The 23,795-nt window shown below is 40.6% G+C and overlaps 1 protein-coding gene and 1 pseudogene across 1 annotated transcript; both read left to right on the top strand.

The window, feature by feature from the left end:
- Window positions 1-7,668: 7,668 nt before the first annotated feature.
- On the top strand, window positions 7,669-8,652 carry LOC100731565 (olfactory receptor 5C1). The gene has a single exon (XM_003470641.3). It carries the CDS (start codon window positions 7,669-7,671, stop codon window positions 8,650-8,652), a length of 984 nt encoding a protein of 327 aa, XP_003470689.2.
- Window positions 8,653-14,737: 6,085 nt separating this feature from the next.
- On the top strand, window positions 14,738-15,601 carry LOC111757085 (olfactory receptor 1K1-like; annotated as a pseudogene).
- Window positions 15,602-23,795: the final 8,194 nt, after the last annotated feature.

A 23,795-nucleotide genomic window follows, 5' to 3' on the forward strand; every position in this document is an offset into this window, starting at 1 on the left:
TACAGTTTAAAAATTTTTGAGTTTTAATGTATATAAACTGTTTAAGGAAAGTTATGCAACTCTATTGGGATAATTAAATATGCTTACATAGAAGCAGATTGAAAGAGTTAAACTTGAAATGAGAGAATACTCCCAGGAGAGACATCCTACTATAGTGGGAAAATTGTAAATGAAGAGTCCTTGTATCACCTCTTATGTGTTATGTAGTTTTGAGAAGATTGCCTTAGCTTACACTCCTCCATTTGTAAGATAGAAATAATATTTAGAAGAATTACTGTGAGGATTAGTTAGATACCATGAATAAAACCACATCTAGATGAATCCTAATATGTGACATGGATTTATTATAATATTATTTAACATTCCAACTGAATGCTTTATGCAATTTGACAATGTTGATAATTTATCTAGAAAACTAAAGCAGAGATACATTTTTTTAAATTTGGGTTTAAAAATGGGAGCTTTACCTTTCAAATCTTTAAAGCATTCTGTTCAGCAATTTTTCTATACATTCTGTGGTGCTGAATAGAATATTTAAAATTAATAAAGCATTTGGAAAGAAGTATTTAATAACAATTAATAGAGAAGACAAGCTGGGTCAATGTGAAGATACTAGGTCCACTTTTGATATGATAATGCATTTTATTTCAGATGAATGATAATGCTACATATAAAAGAAAAAGAATATTTTCTTTTTTTAAAATTTTATTTAAAAGGTAAAAGAGAAAAAAACAAAATAAAACAAAGCGGTGTAAGGGTACAAGTAATACAGAACTACAAAAAAAAAAAAAAACAGTAAGAAATCACCAGTTAATAGATTACACATTATCATCTTAGAGATAGTTGCTCAAGTCACAGTATCAAAGCATACAAAGTGGACATTCAAACAGTGAGACTGCAAACAGTTGTGTTCAATGATCCAACCAAAAACATTAATATGGTCAGCTATTTAACACCCCTAAACACACTTGCAGTTGTATCCTTTTAGAGCATTGAAAAAGAATATTTTCATACCAATGATTGTGCAAAGAAATCTCACAGCAATGAAAAACAAAGACAAGGTAGATCAATTTAAAAGAATAAAAAATGTTACTAAGGAAGGAAAAGTGGAACAAAAAAGTTGTTTGTATTCACAATGTTAATATTTTTTTTAAGGTGGATGGAAATCTTTAAAGCTTTGTATTCCTTAGTGAGCAGATTTATAAAGAAAGAATGTAAATGAGATGATACAAGTAAAACTCAATTCTTAGAATGATATTCAAATGAACCAATATTAAAAGTGAAAATGGAAACAACTTTGACCTAGTCATGGAATTATGTTAAGCATAAATTTGTAAGTGTGCATATGTTTTCATATCAGAAGCATTTTATATTTATAATTATTTTTAAAAAACTAGGGGACTAACAAGAGCCCTTTCCTGATCTTTTGACACACTAAGTCCCTGTGAGTAGCATGAATCCTGTGGAATATTTAAAGTAAAGCTACTTGTGAAAGTTTTTTTTTAAAGCCCATCAGTTGGGAAATGGATAAATCCTAGTGTGTTGCTGTTGCTATAGTAAACTGTTGTATAGCTTTAAATAGTGATATATGTAAAATTGTAACATTTAGAATGTTAATTAGAATATAAATTCTGTTTCCTGATTATAACTGTGCAAAAATTTAGGTTTCAACATTGAAAAATCCGAAGACATGTGATTAATTACAGTTTAAGAGGTTCTTCTATAAAATAATAGAAATAATTATTTATTATTTAATAATTAAAATAAAAGGATAATGAAAAATAAAAGATTAATAAAAATAATTTTTAAAGATTAATAAAAAGTAATAAAAAATAAAAGATTAATTGGTAAAGCAGTTTACTGAAAAAAAATTTTATGGAAAAAGATATTCTGTAGCAGATCTCCACTGCAGGAGAAGTGACACCCGGTACTTCAGACTGAAGGGCAGGACAGCAGAAGGGAATCTGCATCTACCCAGAGAAATGAAGAGTGCTAGAATGTTGAAAATCAATGTAAACATAAAAGATAATTATTGCTATTTTAATATTTAAACATAGTTAATTTTCTAAAGCAAAAATGAGCCAGGGATGTAGCTCAGCAGCACAGTGCCTGCCTAGCAAGCACAAGGTTCTGAGTTCGATTCTAGGTATGCAAAATAATAATAATAATATTATTAATAATAATAGTTACAATATGCTGAATTTAAGACAATAAAAATAAAAGGGATTGGGAAGAGAAAATAGAGGTATATATAGTTTTACATCTCTTCTACTATATGTAGCATACCAATGACTACCACAACTTCACTTTAAATATAAACATAAATAAGTAAAAACTTAGAGCGTGAGAGCTGGCTGTGGTGGTACATGCCTGTTGTAATCCCAGCAGTTGGAAGGCTGAGGCAGAAAGACTGACCCAACTTTGAGGTCAGTCTAGGTTTCATAGTGAGTTCAAGGTCAGCTTGAACTACACAGCAAGACACTGCCAAAAAAAAAAAAAAAAAATCCCTCCCCGTGGTGAGCAACCAGACACAATACAGGCTGAGATAGTAATAACCTGACACTTGTGCTGTCTGATTGACTTTGCAAACCTCGGGCCAGTAGTCTGAGCAACTATTTAGAGGATAACAATATGCGATATAGTAACAACTGTGGATTTTCTACTGTCCTATCACTGTTCTGTTTTGTTTCATTTTACTCTTCTGTTTTACTCTCTTTAGAATAAAAAATAGAAAAAAATAAAAAATTAGAGGATGAGAAAACATAAAACCATAGACCAGGCATATAGCATCCAATGCAAAGATATTACAGCATTGTTAATATCAGGGCATTGCAGACAGAAGGAACAGTATAATTTATTAGGAAAGCCACAAAGAGAATTGAGTTTGTACAGAAGGGCTTCAAAGATTCTAAAACATGACTCTTTTATATATACACACACATAATTATTCCCCAGAGAATGGATGGGAAAAGGGAGCCAAAGTTATCCCTTTTGTTGAGTTGTCTTCCCCAAATAGAGCCTAGGGACCCACTCAGCCAAACTTCCCCAAACTCCCCAGACACCAAAGAATGAGCCATTCCTGCATTCCCCTGCCAACAGCGTCTCCCAAGGATATGAAGAAAAAGTCTCTACGGGGCCCTAGGACAGCAGAGACGGAAAGGGGCAGGAAGAGGGGAAAAAAAGAAAGAAGCCATTTCCCCAGGGCCCAAGAAGACTAAATTTCCTTGTTCCTACCTCTGGGGCAGGGCAAGTCCCTGCTACCTAACCCCCACCAGGCTCACCACAAGGCTGAAGCTGTCTGCTGGAAGAACTTCCGCGCACCTCCACTTTCAGGTATGTACATCAAACCATCACCACAGTGTCACAGACACAGCAGCAGGGGTCTGGGCCAAGGCATATAAGTGTCTTCAAGTTGGAGGAATAAGCTAAGAACTCAAGGTCGTTAAGAACAGAGCAAGCCACACACTGAGAAATGCCAGGAGGCTGGCCTCACCAGATCTAAATGCATTCATGAGTACAGAGGTACAGGGAGAGAAGAGGACAGGTCAAACATTCAGAGCTGTTAGAGAAAAGGAAGGGAATGTGAAGGAGCGGGCAGAGGCAGGAAAGAGGATGGGGATTTTAGAGTGGCATGAAAATATCTAAGTATGGCATATGTATGTAAAAATCTGCCAAATGAAACCCATTAATCTATAGGGCTAATACTCCCAGATCAAAAATTCAGAAATCAAAAGCAAGAGTTTTCCAAGAGGAAGGGAGCAAGAAGGAAGCTATTGAGAGAACACTCCAGGAGCCGGAATCCTAAAATGCCAAAGCTGGAAATGCTATTATCACATCAGGTCCCAGGCTCCGGGGTCTCACCCAGAACAGCAGCAGCAGCAGCAGCAGTGCCTGAGTTTCCAGGCCCCTCTCAGCTGCTGCGTCTACTGAGATCCCCAAGGGATTCCGCTGTAGCTTAAAGTCTGAGAAGGGCTCAGGACATCCAAACCTGTGTCTCACTCAGGATCAAATGTTCAGAATCTCTAGGCACTGCGTGCAGCAATCTATTTTCTCACAAACTTCCCCGTCATTCTAATGACACCAGCTCACAGAGTAAAGCAGGAACCACGGTCCGGCCCAAACTGCTCAGTCTACAGATGAGGGGAACTGAAGAAAAGCAACAGCAGTAACGAATTTGCCTGTTAAGAGACCTAATCAGGGTCTCTAGCCAGAGGAAAGATAAAACAATCTCAGTGTGAGCCCCAAGTGTTCCCTTCATAGCCATGTGTCTCGGAACAAGTTTCTTCCCTTCTTTGGAACTAAGTTTTCTTACTTTCAATATATGATACCCACAACCAGAGAAAGAAAGAGACCTGAGGCAGCTGCAGGGGAAATCAGCAGACAGTCGTCTTCTAATTCCTCTTTAGCACTGATCAGCACCTGAAAGCAACCCCAGACGCTGCTCCTCATGGGAACCTGAGTCCTCCTAGTTTCAGGGCCAGTCACAAATGGAGCTACCCGTACCACCTCTAGACGGTCGGGTAGTAAGGAGAGAGAGAGAAGTCAGCAGACAATTCACATGTTTTGTGTACAGGCGCAAATGCACACACGCCATAAAAACTGCTTCACTTACGTTCGAGGACCCTTGCACCAAGGAATTCAGAGCAATTTAAAAGCCCTAAAGCCCTATTCTCCACATTTTACAGATGGAGAAATGGAGCAGCCCCTGAAGCAGCTCTGCTCCTCACTTTGTAAAGATGAGTGGTGTTTACTTTCCATTCCATAGAACAAATGGCACAATGGCACAGGGACTAGGCCATCAACCAGGACACGCAGCACTCCACCGGACTGCTCACTTCCTCAGAGACGCATGGATCCTGCTGGAACCCTGCTGATTTTTCTCTCCTAGAGGCTGGCTTCCACTAGTGACCCCACCAAGAACCCGGATCCCCTAGAAATTGAAAGATGATTAGAGGTGGCCCCCAGACTCAAAAGCTCAGTTGAGCAGGTGAGACAAGTTGTTTGGTACAGTAAATATGACACAACAGAGTACCATGCAGACCGATAAAGTTCATTCCTCCTGCCTGAAACTTCACACACCTTAGCCAAAATCTCCTCTCTCCCCATCTGTCCTCCACCACCGCAGTTTCTAGTAATCTTCAGCTTCTAGTAACCACCTACTCTCTGTCTCTGAGAGATTGATCTCATTATATTCTCCTTAGTGGCTGTATTGAAAATAATGTACACTACAAAGTTGCCAAAATAGATTTTTGATGTTCTCACCACAAACAAAATAAATTGGTGAGGTAATGGGTATGTTAATTTACTTACTTTAATCTTTTTAACATTAGCAAGATCAGATCGATAATAGATTTTTAAAAATCACTTTGCAGCCCCTAAATATACACAATTATTTTTTGTCAATTAAACATAATTTTTTAAAGGACAAAGGCTTTGATAAAGAGAGCCCAGTGAGTTCCAGCATAAACACTGAGTGGTCAGATTTTCACATAGAGCTTCCTAGGGAAAGTGGCCCATGAGTTAAGTCTTAAAAGATAGAAAGAAAGGGTTTGAGGTTAACTCAGTGATAGAGAGCTTATCTGATACACATGAGCCCCTGGGTTTAGTCCCCAACACCCCAAAAATAAATAATTAAAATAAGAAGCATCAGCCTTGGAGACAAGGAGTGGGGCAAAGACAAAAAATCATCCAAGATGCCCTGAGGCCCTTAATCTGGAACCCCATGTTTGTTTGGAGCAACCAAGCAGCAGAACTTTTATATCCATTTTTAAATGCATTATTGTTTTGTGCTTTTTCTTATCGATGTTCTCTGTGAGCTATGCTTTTATCTCAGTGTGGTTTTGAGCCCTTTCCCTAATGACACATATAGGTAGACCCCACCCCTCTTTAGTCCTCATGAGCCAAATGTTTGGTCACTATGGATAGTCCAAAAGTGCATGGCTTCTTGTGTGCACCTGTGACAGTTTTCAAAGATAAACACCGAGGAGTAGAATTATTACATTCAGTGGGTTGAATGAATGTGTGCATCACCTAAAACTTCAGGTTGAAATTCTGCCCCACCCCCACCCCATTGGACAGTATTCAGAGGTGAGGACTTTGAAAAGTTATTAGGTTTAAATAATGTCCTAAGGATGGACCCTCCTGATGAACTTCCTCTGTGTATGTGTCTCTCTCTCTTCTCTCTCCATCTCCCTTTTCCTCCCTCTTTCTCTCCCTCTCTTTCTCTCTCTTTTTGCCCACCACATGAGCATACAATAAAAGGATATCAACTCAAGAAACTAAGGCACTGGCAGAGACAGTTATAGGAGATGTCCCAATTTCTATTTCTGCAAGTATGACATCATCACTATGTAATAGCCCCAAAATATTTTATCCAAGCTCTTTGTTGTAGGAAGACATTCATTCTCCTCACCAGACACAGGTAAGTCCCGAATATCCACACCCCTCTGAAAAGGAGGGGAAAGAGTCTCCCCCCAGCTCCAGCCCCTTTGCTGCATACTCAATGCCTGTGAAGAAATCGTACATTATAAGAAAAAGAATTGGTTTGTGTACAACCATTTAATAATTCCTTTTTTTCAGTAATGCACTGAAAAAAAATAAATCCCAACGTGAGCTATACTGGTAGTTCATATGATGGGAAAATTGAAAAGTAATAAAACTACAGAACAACAAGGGGAAAGAAGTATTATGTTCAAGTTTTTCTAAAAAGCACAAAGGTACAAGGGTGTGAAGCAACAATGCACTTTTGGGGAATTACACTACTGCTGTTTGCCTTAAAGCTGCTTCTTCCAGGACGGAGCCAAAGCATTCAGCTCACTGCAGTTCAGTTCCCTCGATCTTCATTACATGCCCGGTTGGTGGCAGGTCCTGTATGAGACACTTTATGTGCATCATCTCACTAAATCCTTGCAACACCCCACCCATTATACAGTTAAGAAAATTAAGGTTCAGAGAGATAACAAATCAGCCTAAGAATACGTTTGCATGCTTTGTTCTTTCCACACCTTACTGTCTCCCCAGAATACCAGGCCACTTGCTTCCTAGGTCTTATTCCAGTGGAAAGATATCTTCCCAGCAAACTGCAAGACCCATGGTTAGCTGATCATTGAATCAGGAGACCACTGATGCCCACTGTATTGCCTGTTTTCCTCCCTGGGAAACTGAAGTGGGGAATGTATACAGAATCACAAACCATTCAGCACCTAACATCATCACATGGTCATTCATTCATTTAACAAATATTTATTGAGCATATGCTATATGCCAGAAAACATCCTCAGTACTGTGGAGGCAAAAACAAGTAAGACAGACAAGATCCCCATCTTTTCGGGGCTGGGGATTTAGCTCAGTGGCATAAGCGCCTGCCTTGCAAGCAGGCAGTCGTGAGTTTGATCCCTGGTACTGATAAAAACGAAAGAGACAAAAAAAAAAAAAAAAAAAAAAGATCCCCATCTTTGCAAAGATGAAATCACAGTGACATCTCAGCACTGGAAATAGAGATCATGGTACTTGTCCAAGGTCACTCAGCAATTTTGTTGCAGTTAGAGCTGAAATTCAAATCTGCGTGACTCCCAGGTCTCAGTGCTTTCTCCTCCCTACTCCTTGGGGGCCATGGCCTTTCTCTCATCTCCCTCTTGCTTTGCCTTTCGTCAGTCTCTTTGCAGCAGGATGAACCCAGAGAACTTCACTTGGGCCAGGGCTGCCCCTGCTGAATTCATCCTCCTGGGCATCACAAACCGCTGGGACCTGCGTGTGACCCTCTTCCTGGTCTTCCTTCCCATCTACCTGGTGAGCCTGCTGGGAAACATGGGCATGGTGCTGCTGATCCATGTGGACGCCCGGCTCCACACTCCCATGTACTTCTTCCTGGCCAGCCTCTCCCTGCTGGATGCCTGCTATTCCTCGGCCATCAACCCCAAGATGCTGCTGGGCTTGCTGCAGCCCCGTTCCACCATCTCTTACACGGCCTGTGCCCTCCAGATGTTTATCTTTGCAGGATTGGCAGATGCAGAGTGTTGCCTGCTGGCAGCCATGGCCTATGACCGCTACGTGGCCATCGGAAACCCTCTTCTCTATACAACGGTCATGTCAAGGGGTCTGTGTCTGGCTTTGCTGGGAGCATCAGGCCTGGGTGGGGCAGTGAGTGCCTTTGTCCACACAACTTTCACCTTCCATCTGAGCTTCTGCCACTCATTGGAGATCAACAGCTTCTTCTGTGATATCCCTCCACTGCTGGCCATCTCATGCAATGATACCAGTCTCAATGAGCTCCTCCTCTTTGCCATCTGTGGCTTCATCCAGACAGCCACAGTGTCGGCCATTGCTGTGTCTTATGGTTTCATCGCTGGGGCTGTGATCCGCATGCGCTCTGCTGAGGCCCGTCAGCGGGCAGCCTCTACGTGTGGCTCCCACCTCACAGCTGTGGCCATGCTATATGGAACACTCATCTTCATGTACCTGCGCCCCAGCTCCAGCTACGCCTTGGATACTGACAAGATGGCATCTGTGTTCTATACACTGGTGATTCCGGCTCTCAACCCTCTCATCTACAGCCTCCGCAACCAGGAGGTCAAGAATGCATTGAGGCGGACCTGGAGACGATTCTGCTGTCCTGGGCAAGGAGCTGGCGATTGGACCCAGGAGGCGGGGTAGGTCTAACTGTGCAAAGATAAGGATGCTCTCTCTGTTCCATCACTGTGGATGAAGAGACTTGCATATCTCTTGTTGTCTAAGGGACCACAAAGTGGAGAAAGGAAAGCAAAAGGAAGGTGAGAACCTAGAGAAATTCTAGGGCTAGACCTAGAGCCAGGACAAAAACCAGATCTGCCATGGATCTGTCTCCAATTCGTTAGTCCAAACATGAAAGTTCCTAGACGTTACCAAGTGAGGTAACATAGAGGGTGTTTATCAGCTGAGCTTATAAGAGACTAATACCCAGAAACACCAAGCAAGAGCCATGGAGTAGGCTCCTAGCATTCCTACATTCCTGCCCTTTGAAGTTTCTTCATGGCCAGTGAGTATGATACCCTTTGGTCTCCTCAACTACAGGACAGCATCTTCAGAAACCACTCTGGTAGGAGCAGGAGGGACCCTGACAAGGCAAACATACTACCCTTGTAGCTTCACGAAAGTGATACGAAGCACCAGAACACACCTAAGCTCATTCCTAGAATTCCAGAGGCTGGGTTTGAATTTGGTCAGAATTAGACTACTCCAGGCATGCACTGGAGATGTGGAACCGGTCTGAACTATGATGATTACAATAGGGTTAGGAGTAGCATTCAAGTTACGGCAAAGAGTAGGAATGGTGGGGCTGGGGTTTAAGTAGAATTACGAAGCAATGAGGCAATTTAGGATTTAATCAAAATTATGCAAATAATATGATTTGGATTGATTTCTAATTAGCAGTAGATTTGAGGTAAATTTTGGAGTCAGTTTGTATAAACTTGAGACTTGTTAAAAATATTTTAGGGTTAATGTTAGGGCTAATGAAGATTGGTATTCTAGTTTCATTTGCATCGTAGATTAAATGTGAATTAGAGTTGAGTTCATATTAGATATAAGTTATGTTGATATGTGGTTAAAGGCTATGATAATTTTAAGTTGTTATAGTTAGGCTGGTAACACTAGATAAGTTAGGCACAGGAAGATTTTAGGTATCAAACTGACATGTGAGGTTACTTTAAGATTAGAGTTATAGGTAGTGATTAATATTTCTTAAAACCTAAAATTAGGGTTTTAATCTACTAGTTTAATCTACCAGTTTAATCTACCAGTTACTGGTAGATTTAGTTAAATTTCAATTGGAGTTATGCGCATGCTCAGATTAGCATATGGTTGGGTGAATAGCCAGACTGTTTGTACTACAATTCAGAAGAAAGATTGGGGTTAGAAAACACATTGCCATAACCCTGACCTCTTAGGCAACTAACTGAAGTACTCCAAGTCTTGCTTGGGTTACAGTGGGCTCCAGTGCTCTTGGAACCTGCATTCACCCAGAGTTCACAATTATAGATCTCTTTTGTCTGCTTGATTCAGTTTCACATGGGCAGGCCCAGGGCACTATGCCTGCTTAGGAACTCTCACCATGCAGGAACAAGACAGGAGTGCAATCTGGGAGTTGTGGGGCTGGAGCTTCCAAAGAGTGGAACACAGAACGTCAGCTCCTGCCTGATTCCTTTCTCAGTTCCTTTTTTAAGGCAGAAGAGAGGATGTAGGTGATGAGGTGTGGGACTCAAACAATGCTTCATCTTGACCATTTAGAGGCTTCCGATGAGGGGCTGGGGATTTCAAAGTGGCACAGCACCTGCCTGGCAAGCATGAGGTCATGAGTTTAATTCCCAGTACCCAAAAACCAAAAAATTTAAAAGGCTCCCAATGGAGCCTTGGGTCCCATCAAGGTCTAACCTCACCTCTTTATACTTCTGTTCAAGAAGACATCAGAACCCTCCCTTTCATAACTATACCTTTCTTGGAAATCCCAGGCTTAATCTCCTCAAATCTATAGAACTTCATAGATTTCCTGAAAGAATGATCAACTTATCCCTGTTTTTTCAGAACCTTCCCAGTGTTAAACTCAAAGTCCCACATCCAAAGATCACATTCAGTCCTGGGCAGACCACAATGGTTGGTCACCCTATTTTTCCTGATGAAGTAGTGAGCATCTTGAGAAATCAACTACAGGAAACAGGAACTTGCAGAGCCTGTTATGCTGAGCCTGTTTAATAAGAAAACAAACATGAGAGAAAGGTAAAGAACTGGGAGGCAATAATACAGCCCATTCTGGGGAACAAAGGAAGAGCCTAAAGCAACATACCCCTCAGAGCTCATCCAATTCTGATAAAGTATTTCCCTTTCCTTCCCCACCACTTAGGAAGACAGGTGTGAGGATAGCAGCAGGTTTGGGGCCAGCAAGGCTGAGGTACTTGTTTGGAGCATTGCTCCACTAAAGGAGTTGGGCCCAGCACCAAGGCTGGGCACTGAAGGAAAGGGCATTCTGCTGGGGCAGGAACAAGTGTGCACAAAGGCATGGAGACAAAATAAGCCCAGGTATGCATAATATGCTAGCAAGAACAATTTAAGTGACTTGGATAGGGTGTGTTGGAAAAGAAGCGGGGGAAGTTCTCTGGGAAAGAGAAGGACATCTCGTGCCCTGGATATTAGGTAAGGACTTTGGACTTTCTTCAGTAAACAATGGAGAACCACTATAAGTTCATATGTTCAAAATACTGTGTCATGCAAAACCATTCCCACCTGGAATGCTACATGTAGGTATAATTACCTCATATCACAAATGCACAAAGAAATGCACATTCACTATAGTGGATTGGTAACCGGTGGTCAACTTAAACACCAGCTGAACTGAATCGGCATGGTGCTGAGCATGGATGGCCCACCTGAGGACCGTTGCCAGCATAAAAGGGAGACAGAGAGAGAAACGGTAGCATTGTGGGTTCTCCTAAGTGTTGCTGTTGTTTGGAGCTGTTGGTTTTTCTGGAGGGGCTCATCATGCTGGCTCCCCTGATATGAATTCAGCTGTTATCATCAGAGGAGCTCGGGACCTCATTGTCACTGAGGATGGCTGTGGTACTTTTGGGGGGAGTCCTGGTTCTTATTTTGAGTGTCACTTCTTGGCTCCAGTGCAGATCCCTCAGCCTGCTGGCACAGACCCTTCACCCAGCTGGCATAGACTTTCTAGCTTCCACCACTGACCTTTGAGCCTACCCAGCACAAAGCCATGAAATAGATTTGTGTACGTTCTTGTCATGGGCTCTAGGTTTTTAGCTGAACTCCTGCAGGTTATTGCCATGGGATCCAGGTCCTCAGCTGGATTTTCTAGGTCTTTAATGTTGTGGACAGATTTCCTGCACTTTTTTTGTATTTGACTCCTTGGGCAATCATTATAAATAATACTCTAAATTATGTGTCCTGTATGTAATTGTTCTCTTTGCAAACCCCTGACTACAACAAAGCTTCATTCACCTACTGGAAATATTCATACACCAAGAAAGACTTTCATTTCACAGGCATGACCGTTCCCATGGACACAGGAGCAGCTACACACTCACACTCAAACTCCTGGACACACATGGATGTCCAGGAAATAATCCTGAACACACAATTTCACCTACACACACACACACACACACACACACACACACACAGAGTTCCAAAGGCACAGTTCCTATTATTTCCTATAAGAAGCAACCACCGCAGTGGAGGCAGGACACCTAGCCTTAAAGTTACTGCTTTACGCCCTGAGGTCCTTGGCCACCCTTCTTGGAGTCCAGAGGTCAACCTGAACCATTTCTCTTGCCTTCACAAAATAAGGAGGAGCAGCAGCTTCATCATGCACAATGTCCCTCAAGTTGGAGGTGGAACCAACCATCCTACGCACACATCAAGTCAGGCCTAAAGAGAGAGGAGAAGGAGCCTCAGAGCTCATTCAGAGATAAAGCTCAAGACATAGGAATTTTTGCCTTTGAGGAGAAGTTAAGGTGTTTCCAAGGCCCCAAACCCTGTAAATGTGGCAAATCACTCACTCCTCAGACTTCCCCACACCTGGCAAGCCAGACCTGGACCCTGGCACTATTCTTGCCCATGGTGTGGGGAGGGCAGAGGGTACATCTGGGGACAAGGGTCCAGGTTTCAAAGTGTATAACTCTCGCTTCCTGTTTGTGACTGTGTACATGATTTCCATGTGTGAGTATAAGAGCATGTGCTGTTTGTGAGGCTGTGATTGTCCATTGCCAACACTGTACTGTTCTGTAAAGGTGGATATGACCCTCTAGGTTGGCACCTCTAGGCTGTGATCTATGATAGGCCTATGTGAGTGTAGTCATATGCATGAAAGTGCAAGCTGTAGGACCTTGAAATAGTGCACAAGGATGTCATTGTGTGATCAGTGAGGGTGTTTGCTGTAACTGGGTGCACATGAACAGACAACTGGTAGAGGATCACATAGAGTAGCCAGTTATGTATCACATGGATGTGCCTGATTGGCATGTTAGCTGTATGTGATGGTACCTACCTGCTGTCCTCGTATGTGAATTGTCGCCATCCTCTGAGCACTATTATGCAATTGCATTTGGCCATGTGTTTATTCGTAAGATGATCTAGATCTTTGGATCTTGTTATTCCTACATGTGTATGTGATGGAGCATGCCTATGTTCTTGTAGAGACCTGCTAACGGTTGCATATGGATTTCTTTGTTTGTTTGCCTGCTTGTTTTGTTTGACACAGAGTCCTGCTATGTAGTTCAGGCTGGTCTTGAACTCACTACGTAGCACAGGCTGGCATCCAATTCATGGAAATCCTCCCACCTCAGCTTCCTGAAGGCTGGAGTTAAAGATGTTCACCACCAAAGCCAGCTTGAGGGTACACATTAGCATGTGTGTTCACAACTATAGGCAAATGTTTCTGCAAACAGCTCAGTATAATTGAATGTTTATTGGACACAATTTAAACACAGATCACAACAGGCTAATTCTCAAAAGTGACTTTATAGACAGGTTTCCCCTCCATTCTACTCAGTCACCCTCTTCCACTTTTGGAAGGCAGGACGCAATTGAGAATTTGAGAAAAGATGCTTAGGAGTCCAAGTCCAGAAGGATCTGTTTAACCAAGGGGAGAAAAGAGGATGATAGTGGGATATAAAAGTCTTACATTTGGTTTTCTTATTCTTTTTAAATAGGGAAAGACGTAAATTAGGTCATTCCCATTAGGGGTAGTCTCGACATAGTTTTCAATAAGCCTGTGTCCTCAGGTTCCTCCCTTTGAAGACCCTCTCTTGGAAGATTCCCAAGATTTCTGCAATAAGATTTAGACCCAAAAATATGATATTGAAACAAATTGCCTGTGTCCCTAAGTTAAGTCTCTGCATGTTGCAGATTCACATAAATTTCTTAATAATGGGTATGCATTTCTGGTACTCAGTGAGTGTTTAATTTCATGGGTAAGTTTTCCAAGGATATAGGAATTCTTTCAGAGTCTTTCACTTTTTTTAACAAATCTGATTCCTTATACTTGATTAATATTTTGGCTTAGTTTAGAGTTCTAAGGTCAAAGTCTTTTTTTTTTTTTTTTGAGATTTATAGATATTGGTAGACTTTGTATGATGACGAAACATTTGGTGGCTGGCTGATTATCTAATACCATTAATTCATTGTATCCCTTACCCTTGGGAGGTATTGTCATCTCTTTATTATTGAGGTTTTAACATTGCATTTTTTGTGTCTAGGCGTTGTAGGTTTGTATTCATTTAAATATAAACATATTTAGCCTTCTGACTTGGAATTGTGTTCCAGTATTTCTCTGATATGTTCCTCTCCTCTATCTTGTGTTTTGTGGTTCTTGTTGCTGCTGCTGCTTTCTTTTCACCCTTTCTGAAATAAATTGTCAGACCTTCCTGAATTGGTGCTTTCTTTTCTTTAATATTTTCCTTCTTCCCTGGTCTACATTCTATGTGATATCTTTTATTATATTTTTGCTTAAAGTCACAAAATAACAAAAAGTTGGAAGTGGCCTTGAGGATCATCTAATTTACCTCCCATATTTTACAGACTGGTACACTAAAGCTCAGAAAGGGAAAAGTGCTCCAGGAGATGAAATGACTTGACCACCATCACATCTATGCATACAGCCAGGGCTGCCTGACTCCAGTGGTTTCTTCCCATCCCGTAAGGCTTGAGTAGTGCATCCCTTCCTTTTCCTTAGACACTGGAGAGAGGACATAAAAAGGATCATAAAAAGGATCCCCTAAAGTTCTAGGCAAATAACCACTTCAACATGGATGCTGCCGACAATTCTGCAGAGGGAGCCCCATTCTTCCTATTGGAAGTGACATGTCTAGGTCAGCTATGGCCTCTCTTTGTGCTATTGTTGGTAATGCATATGGTGAAAATCCTGGGTAATGTTCTCATTGTTCAGGCCAGTTCAGCCCTTCATGTACCTGTGCACTTCCTGCTGGCGCATCTGTCCATTGATAATCTCTGCTTTACCTCTGTCATTGTGCCCAGGATGCTGGCCAACTTGTTGGCCTATGGCCACTGTATATCTCTGCTAACCCAAACGCACTACTTTGGGTAGGCTGCCTGACCCAAACGCACTACTTCCTTGCCCTGAATGTACTATAAATGTCTATAAATATATATTGCCTATAAATGTCTCCTAACTACTATGGTTTATGACAACTTCCTCCCTATCCAATACCTCCTCCACTATGCCAATGTGCATGGCCCTAGTGAGGATGGCTTAGCTAGTATACCTTGTCCACTTCCTCTTAAACATCCTGTTCATGGCTCACCTGTTCTTTCTGTGCCTCCCACCAAGTGTCCCACTTATTCTGGGCCCACCAGCCTCTCTTAATTCTCATGTTCTGACACACACTGTATCCAGTTACTCATCTTCACCATGGGTGCTGCAGTGGTGGTCAGTCCTTTCTTGCTCATTCTCACCTCCGACAGGGTCGTCACTGTTACTATGCTTCAGCTGCCCTCTACCTCCAGAATGCTCTGGTCTGTATCCACCTATGGCTCCTACCTGGCTGTGGTAGGGCTCTCTATGGGACAGTCATCAGTCTACTTTCACCTCATACCCTAACATGAGCCAGAGCAGGGCTGTGTGATCACTGTCGTTTGCACCTAAGTTATTCCATGAATCCTGTCATCTATAGCCTCTGGAATCAGGAAGCACAGGGGATACTCTGAGCCCTTTTCGCTGGATAAAGGATCTTGGCTGGTGACTCCAGAAGGTTAGACCCCACCAAGGACAGACTGCATCACCCACTGACAACTAAGATTCTGGTCCTTTGTTTTCTGGTAGCATCAAAAATTACAACAATAATTATTATTTATGAGCACCTACCATGAAGAACATCCTTGCAGACTCTTACTTTGTTCCCATGCATAGCACCAGAAACAGATACAATGATCCAGTTTCACCAATAATGAAACTGGAGCTCATAAATAAGACTCAATTCTTAGGGGACAAAATCTCAACCTTTAATCAAGATTTATCATATACAGATACAAATTCCTTATGATGAATGTTAGTATGTATATCTAAATTATACCAATAAACTTCAGAGAAAGAAAGAAAAGAACCAAACTAGCCAAGCAATGGAACAAGACTAGGTGCCCATCAAATGATGAATGATCACTGTGAGTATATAGCTTACATACACATATGTAATATATACTACATATAGATATATTTATAGTGCAACATCATAGATTCATAAAGAACAATGAAATCACAATACTGACAAGAAAATAAATGCCACTGCAGAACATGCTTAGAAAAATAAACCTGACTCTCAAGATATGTTTGTTTTCTTATACATTGAATCTGAGTTAGTTTTTTTTTTAAATTGCTACATAGTCTTATTTTTAAATTTTTATTTTATTAGTACATGTTTGCAGTACATGAAGTGTACATAAGTCTTGAGGAGTAGGTAAATGTGCATAACACATCTTGATTCTGTTTTATTCCCATGCCCTCTCTACCTACATCTTTCCCTCCATTCTATATTCCCTCCATTTTCCTTATTATTTTAGTTCACACTTATGACCTATAATGTTTGCATTCAATGTGGATATTTGATATTTGTACATTACACATTTTAAGTATTTTTATTTCCCCTTTTCCCCTCACCATCCCCACACCCTCAGTCTCCTGGACACCTTCTCACTTATAAAAGACCTCTCTGCCTGCTTCCTTCTATAAATCCTTTACTTTGGTCTTTATCTGCACTTTTTCTTACTCAAATGAGTGATCCCATATGGTATTTAAGCTTGTGTATCTGATTTATTTCACTTAACACTGTATTTTCCAGGTGAAATTTTTAAAATAAAATAACATAAAAAATAGAACAGAGACTATTAGGAAAGAAGCAGAGGGAGAAAAAGAAGAGGTAATAGGAGCCAGAAATGAACAAAGTATGTTCATGCATGAACAAATATGACAAAATAAAAACCTTCTATTCCATAAGACTAATGTACAATCACAAAAATAATAATGATAGGGCTGGGGATTTAGCTCAGCGGCATAAGCACCTGCCTTGCAAGCAGGCATTCGTGAGTTTGATCCCCGGTACCGATAAAAAGGAAAAAGACAAAAAAAAATTTTTAAAAAAATGTTAGACCTTAGATATAAAAAACAAAAAATAATAATAATCATGATTTGGAAAAAGAATTTCAACCTTTGCTGCCATGCCATGCTCTCTTACAGTGGTCACTCTCTGACATGTAAAGAACATTCTACCATTTTCTAAGGACCTGGAGTGATCTGGGAGCATGTGCCATATCCCAAATTTGCTTTTGCGAGGATTGGCACTTTATTTTCAGTTATGTTGTTGTGTGAGCTCAGGTAAACTGACCATTCAGCTGTCTCAAACAGGAATAAATGTTCCCAGGCCCCTCCTAAAAATATAGTCTAACACATAGGAAACACTCTGTATTTCAGAGATGGGTAAATTACTGCATTTTATGCTAATAAGCATTTAGAAACAGTTTTTCTTATCTTTCATTCAAGTCTTTTATGATACACTTTATCCAGCTATGCCTGGCATTCTGTGGGACAAGCATGCTACAGATATGCACAGCAATAAATAATGAAATAGAGCTGAGAAGCAGGAGGAGGCAGCAGCATTTAGGACAGAGGGAAGAGGCATTTTACAAGTCATTATCAGACATCAGCACTTCATTTATTTTTACCCACTAAAAACATAGATATTCTTAATACCACGTTATGAACATGGGTGCTGACACTTAAAGCTAATGATTTAGTCAGGATGAAAGCCAGAAAAAAAAAATCCTTATGCTAGTTGGGCCATGAAGGTGTGTTTTAAGAATCCATGTCCCAGGGTTTGGGGCCTCTGTGGAAGAACCTGCAGGAAGATTTTTCAGACTGGGCCAGAGGCACTGTCTCAAGTGAGGACACATTTTAGGATCTGCTACAGTTTGGACTTGGAAGTCCCAAAAGGCCCATGTATTAAAGGCCTGGTCCTCTACTCAGGATTTTGGAAGATGTGGAACATTTAAGAGGAGGGGCCTAGTGGGAGGAAGTTAGGTCATCAGAGGATAGGGGACTTATAGGAAGAGAGAGGAGCACTGTAGGGTCACAAGAATGGTCAGTGCTTTCTTCCCTGGACCATCATCCCTACTCACCAATCTGGTCATACACCAGGCCAAAGAACGGGCCACCTCATGACTGTGGGAGCAGTAGGTAATTCCAGTTGGCCATCTCACTCCAAAAAGAATGGCCAGGATCAAGAAAACTACCAATAACAAATGCTGGAGAGGCTGTGGGGAAAAAGGAACTCTCCTGCACTGTTGGTGGAAGTGTAAACTGGTGCAACCACTGTGGAGGTCAGTCTGGAGATTTCTCAAAAAGCTGGGATTGGAAGTCCCATTCAACCCAGCTATTCCACCCTAGGAATATTCCCAGAAGAAATGAAAACATCATACCACAGTGTTATATGTGCACCCATGTTTATAGCAGCATAATTTGTAATCGCCAGATCTTGGAAACAACCTAAGTGTCCATCAACTGAGGAATGAGCAAAAAAGTTGTGGTATTTTTATACAATGGAGTACTACTCAGTTATAAAGAATGATCACATTGAGATATTTATAAATAAATGGACACAACTTGAGACCATACTCATAAGCAAAATGAATCAAACACACATGTATAAATACCATATAGTCTCCCTAGTGTAAGAAATGGTAAGAGTACATAAGAGTTTATGGTAATCATGATTCCCCATTATGTTGCTTTGAAGTCTTATAATGACTGCATTCATTAGATGGAATGGTTTTATCCTGGTTTATTTGATTTTACTATTTGTAATGGTATGAACAGCTATTTTGAAGAAAACAAAACATTATAATAGCCAGGGATGATTTAATATCATCTTACTTTGAAGTCCTACCATACTTTTGTTCTTCTGCTTCCATTGGTTCTATCATATTGTATCTTACTGGGTTTTATTATGTATGATAGTATAAACAAATTTTCTATGGAAAATGAAATAATATAGTAGCCATTGTTCATTATCTGTTATTTGGTTCTGAATGCCCTGTAATATTTTCATTCTTTTAAATGGCTGTATATTATTTTGTTATGTTTGATACTATTGTATATGAAATTATGCTAAACTATTTCAAAGAAAGAGATATTATGGTAGTTACTGTTAATTATGGGTCGTCTTGTGGTAAAACACTGTGTTGCTTACATTGTTCTGTTCTGATCTGTTTTGTTATGTCCTGTTTTATCTTAATCTCTTTAAAATAAAAATAAAAACAATAATTCCATGTGGCTGTGGCCCACAGTGCGGTACAGCCCAGCTTCTGCCTTTGGCCTCTGTCCATCAACATATTATCTCTAGCTCCAATGCAATCCTTACCTCTACATGATGGACATCACCAGCATCACAACACTGTCAGGTCTTGCAATGGGCCAGTGCTAAATACCCGTTTTGAAGGTAGAGGAACTAAGGCTCAGAGAAGCAAGGAGGCTTGTCCCAGGTCATTCTGCCAGCCCTTTTAAGTCCTACTTGTCCTGATTCACGATATTGTGTCCTTTCCATATACTATACATCATCACTCAATTACAGTTCATAAATGCATATTGACTGCTCTGTTAGGACAGGCAAGGAGAAAGATAGTTGGTCACATAAAACTCCCTGGGCCACCTTCCTAATCCACCACAACTACTTCTGACCACTTGTGTTATTTACTTCAGTTAGGCCCAGAAGATGAACTGTTCTTCCCCTAATCCCAAGAAAACCATAAAGAGTTCATGAGTTCACTGAAGAATTTTTCCATGGTATTCTTTTTCACATAAAATAAGAGAATGATTGGGGCTGGGGATTTAGCTTAGCGGCATAAGCGCCTGCCTTGCAAGCAAGCAGTCGTGAGTTCGATCCCCGGTACCGATAAAAAGGAAAAAGGCAAAAAAAAAAAAAAAAAAAAAAGAAAAAGATAATGATCTTTAACACAATAAGCATATGCAAAAGGCTGATCTTTTCCAAACACTCCCCTTGAAAGCCTTATGTCTTATACCTTGGAAAACTCTATACCTTATGGCTTGGAAAATCAGGTGCATGGCTCAGTTTGAGGGATTTTGCACCCTTCTTGGGAAGGTCATTTAACCACACAAGGAAATCTTCCTCTTCTCACACACTGCGTTCCCTGTACTTGTCCCCCAATGGCTTCTGACCATTTCAAAATCAAACTGGCCCACCTGCCCACCACCCACATTCTCTGCCCACCAGATAAAGTGTAGCACTGTGAACAACCTCATCCAAAACAATCAATAGCTGCATTTCAAGAAAAGAATTTCAGAGCCTGCCTTCTACAGCCTCCTTTCTCCTTCTCTGCACAAAGTAAATCAGAATTCATATCAAAGGTACAGCCACTGAAGAAATCATAGAAGTGAAAAAAGTTCACATAAATAGTAAATTGATTTACTTCTAAGAGTGCAAAGAAAATTTCTATAACCTAAGTCATCTTTCATGCAAAATCTCCCACAGAGAAAATGCAGCCATTAGAGTTGTAAAATAAAAATATAAAGACTTTCTGAGGACAGAAATGTGCACAGCAAAGGAAACCACTAACAATAGACAACCTACAGCATGAGAAAAAATTGCCAGCTACTCCTCAGATAAAGGACACTACTCAGATGAAGAAACATGAACAGCCAATGATTACATGAAAGAACGTTTAACATCACTGGCCATTCAAGAAATGCAAACTAAAACAACACTGAGATTCCATCTCATTCCAGAAAGAATGGCCATTATAAGAAATCCACCAATAACAAATGCTGGCAAGGCTGTGGAGAGAAAGGAACACTTTCACACTATTGATGGGACTGTAAACTGATATAACACTATGGAAATCAATAAAGAGATTCTTCAAAAAGTTAAAAAATATCTCTTCTAGATATTCTTCTTCTAGGGATTTTCCCAAGAGTTAAAGATATACCACAGTGATGTATAAACATAAGCATATAGCAACACAGTTCATGATACCTAAATCTTAGAAATAGAGGACCCAGGCCCCTCCTGTGACTCCAGCCTTCTCTACAGACAACCTTGCAGGACCCAGGAACTCCAGCCAGTGGCACACACAGGGCTGGGCTAGACCCAGGCCCCTCTCGCAACCCCCAAAGTCTGGGCAGACCATCTCACACGACCTGAGAACTCCAGCCAGTGGGGCAGGCAGGCTGGGCCAGAACTGGGCCTCTCGTGTGTCCCAGCACTCCTGGCCACCCATCTCAGGGCCTAGGAACTAGAGTTCCAGCCCATGATGCGTGCCCCCGCAGTCCCACCACTGCCATCACTGACCCCCCCACCTCCTGGATCTACTATTGCTGTTGATCTTCAACTCCCACATCTCCTCCCAGAACCTTGGACTGTAGTGGATTAACCATGCAGTATTGAGGGGAGACTCACTAAGAAGAACTCAGCAGGATTCCATCAGAGGTAAGTTTGCCCCTAAAATAGGAATAGAATTTGCCACCTTCAATGGGTAAACAGGAGCAACAGAGAGGCCCCCTCTAGAAGTAGGCTACAGGTGAGTGGGTAAATGAGTCCTTCTCCACACAGAGAACATCAGGTAGGTTGAGGAGGGTGCCAATAAGGCCTCCCCCAACCTGGAGAAAATTAAGGGGGAATGTGGCACATCCAGAGTCACACTAGGGTCCCAATCAAGACAAACACTATAAACAGGGAGATCTGGTGACTCTGAACAACCTGAAGACATAATAACAGCAGGAACTAGGGGTTGACTTCCATCAGTACTCTTAGGCTTGTCAGCCTGGGAAGAACATAGGACTCACCCAACAAGCCCTGCAGGGGGAATTCAGATCTGACCTACATCTTCATTGTATGACCTAGCAATTGGACAAACATCAACCTTACAAAATATACACTACCAACAGTTGACATTAGTGGGATTGAAGGACCAAATATTAACCCCAAAGGGGAAAATGGCAAAACAGAAAAGCAAAATGCAATCTCAGACATCTAGTTCACTAGGAGCAAGTACAGGAGACACTGAAATAGAGGACTTCAAAAGTAACACACTGGAAATCTCTGAAAAGATAGCAAGTGAGATAAAAAAAAAAAAACAACTCCATGAGGCTATAGAGGAAATCAAATTAGAAGAAATCTCTCATGTAAAAACAGAAATAACAACCTTGGTAAAGGAGTTGCTCAGTGCAGCTAGAGAAGAAATAGATTTTCTAAAAAGTACAGGAGCATAGGAAATTGACTGAAACCTTGAATGAACAATATAGAAAACAAGTAGAATTCCTGAAACAAACTCAAAGAGACATCCAAGAAAAAAAATTCTATTGAAAGTTGACAAAACCATTTAAATGAAGCTGAGGATAGAATTTCAGACCTTCAGGACAGGATTGCAATTAGCAATCATGAAATGATAGAACTTTTAAAAATAACAAAACAGCATGGAATGACAATCCAGCTTCAAGATGATGTCAAGGGAAACAATATAAAACTAATAGGCATCAGTGAAGATGCAGGACTTAATACAAACAACATAACTAAAATATTCACAGAAGTAATAGCAGAAAATTTCCCAAACATGGGGAAAAAATCTGATATGCAGATAAGTGAGGCATATAGAACACCAAACAATCACAACCAACATAAATCTACACCCAGACATATAATAATTAAGATCCCAGATATTCAGCATAAAACCAGAATACTAAAATCTGTTAGAGAAAAGACACAACTCCCTTATCAAGGAAAGCCCAGTAGAATCACAGCAGACTTTTCAGGAGTCAAGACGAGCTTGGAGAGTATTTCAAGACCTGAAAGAAAACAATTTTCAACCCAAACTGATGTACCCAGAAAACTTTCATTCAAATTTAATGGAGAAACAAGATACTTCCAAGACAAAGAACACCTGAAGAAATTGTGTCCATAAAAACCCTAGAAAGAGTATTGAAAGACATACTAGATAGAGACAAAAATGACCACAGCCTCCAGAACAACAACAGAAAGAAACCACAAGGTAGGATAAGCAATTAAACGAGGAAAATCAGAAAGCAAACAACTGGAACATAAGATGGCAAAGTTGAGCCAGTATAGATCAGTTATGTCTATAAATATAAATGGCCTCAATTCACCTATCAAAAGATAGGTTGACAGAATGTATCAAAAAACAGGATCCTACAATATGCTGTATACAAGAAATACAGCTGACCCAAAAGTAAACTCATAGATTAAAAGTCAAAGGATGAAAAACAGTATTCCATGCAACACAAACCCAGAAAATAGCAGGGTTAACTATTCTATTTGCAGACAATGTGAACTTCAACCTAAAATGATTCAAAGAGATAAAGAAGATTACTATATAATCCACTATATATTTCCATTAGTAGAAAAATTCAAAAGGAAGAACTAACAATTATAAATATATATGTACCAAATACAGGAGCATCCTGTATCCATTTGTATAATACAAATACTAATGGACAGGAAAAACCAAATACACAAGAACACAGTTATAACAGGGGACCTCAATACCCAATTGTCACAAAGACATAGATCAACAAGACAAAAAGTCAGCAAAGAAATAATAGAACTGAATCATACCTGCAAACAATTGGACTTAGTAAATGTTTACAGAGTGTTCCACCCAACCACATCAGAATACACATTTTTCTTAGCTGCACATGGGACATTCTCCAAAATAGACCATATATTATCCTATAAAACATTGTTAAGTAAATGCAAAGATACTGAAATTATCACAGG

Source organism: Cavia porcellus, unplaced genomic scaffold, assembly GCF_034190915.1.
Source record: "Cavia porcellus strain 051 isolate PalLab524CR breed Dunkin Hartley unplaced genomic scaffold, mCavPor4.1 scaffold_1, whole genome shotgun sequence".
Lineage (NCBI taxonomy): Eukaryota > Metazoa > Chordata > Mammalia > Rodentia > Caviidae > Cavia > Cavia porcellus.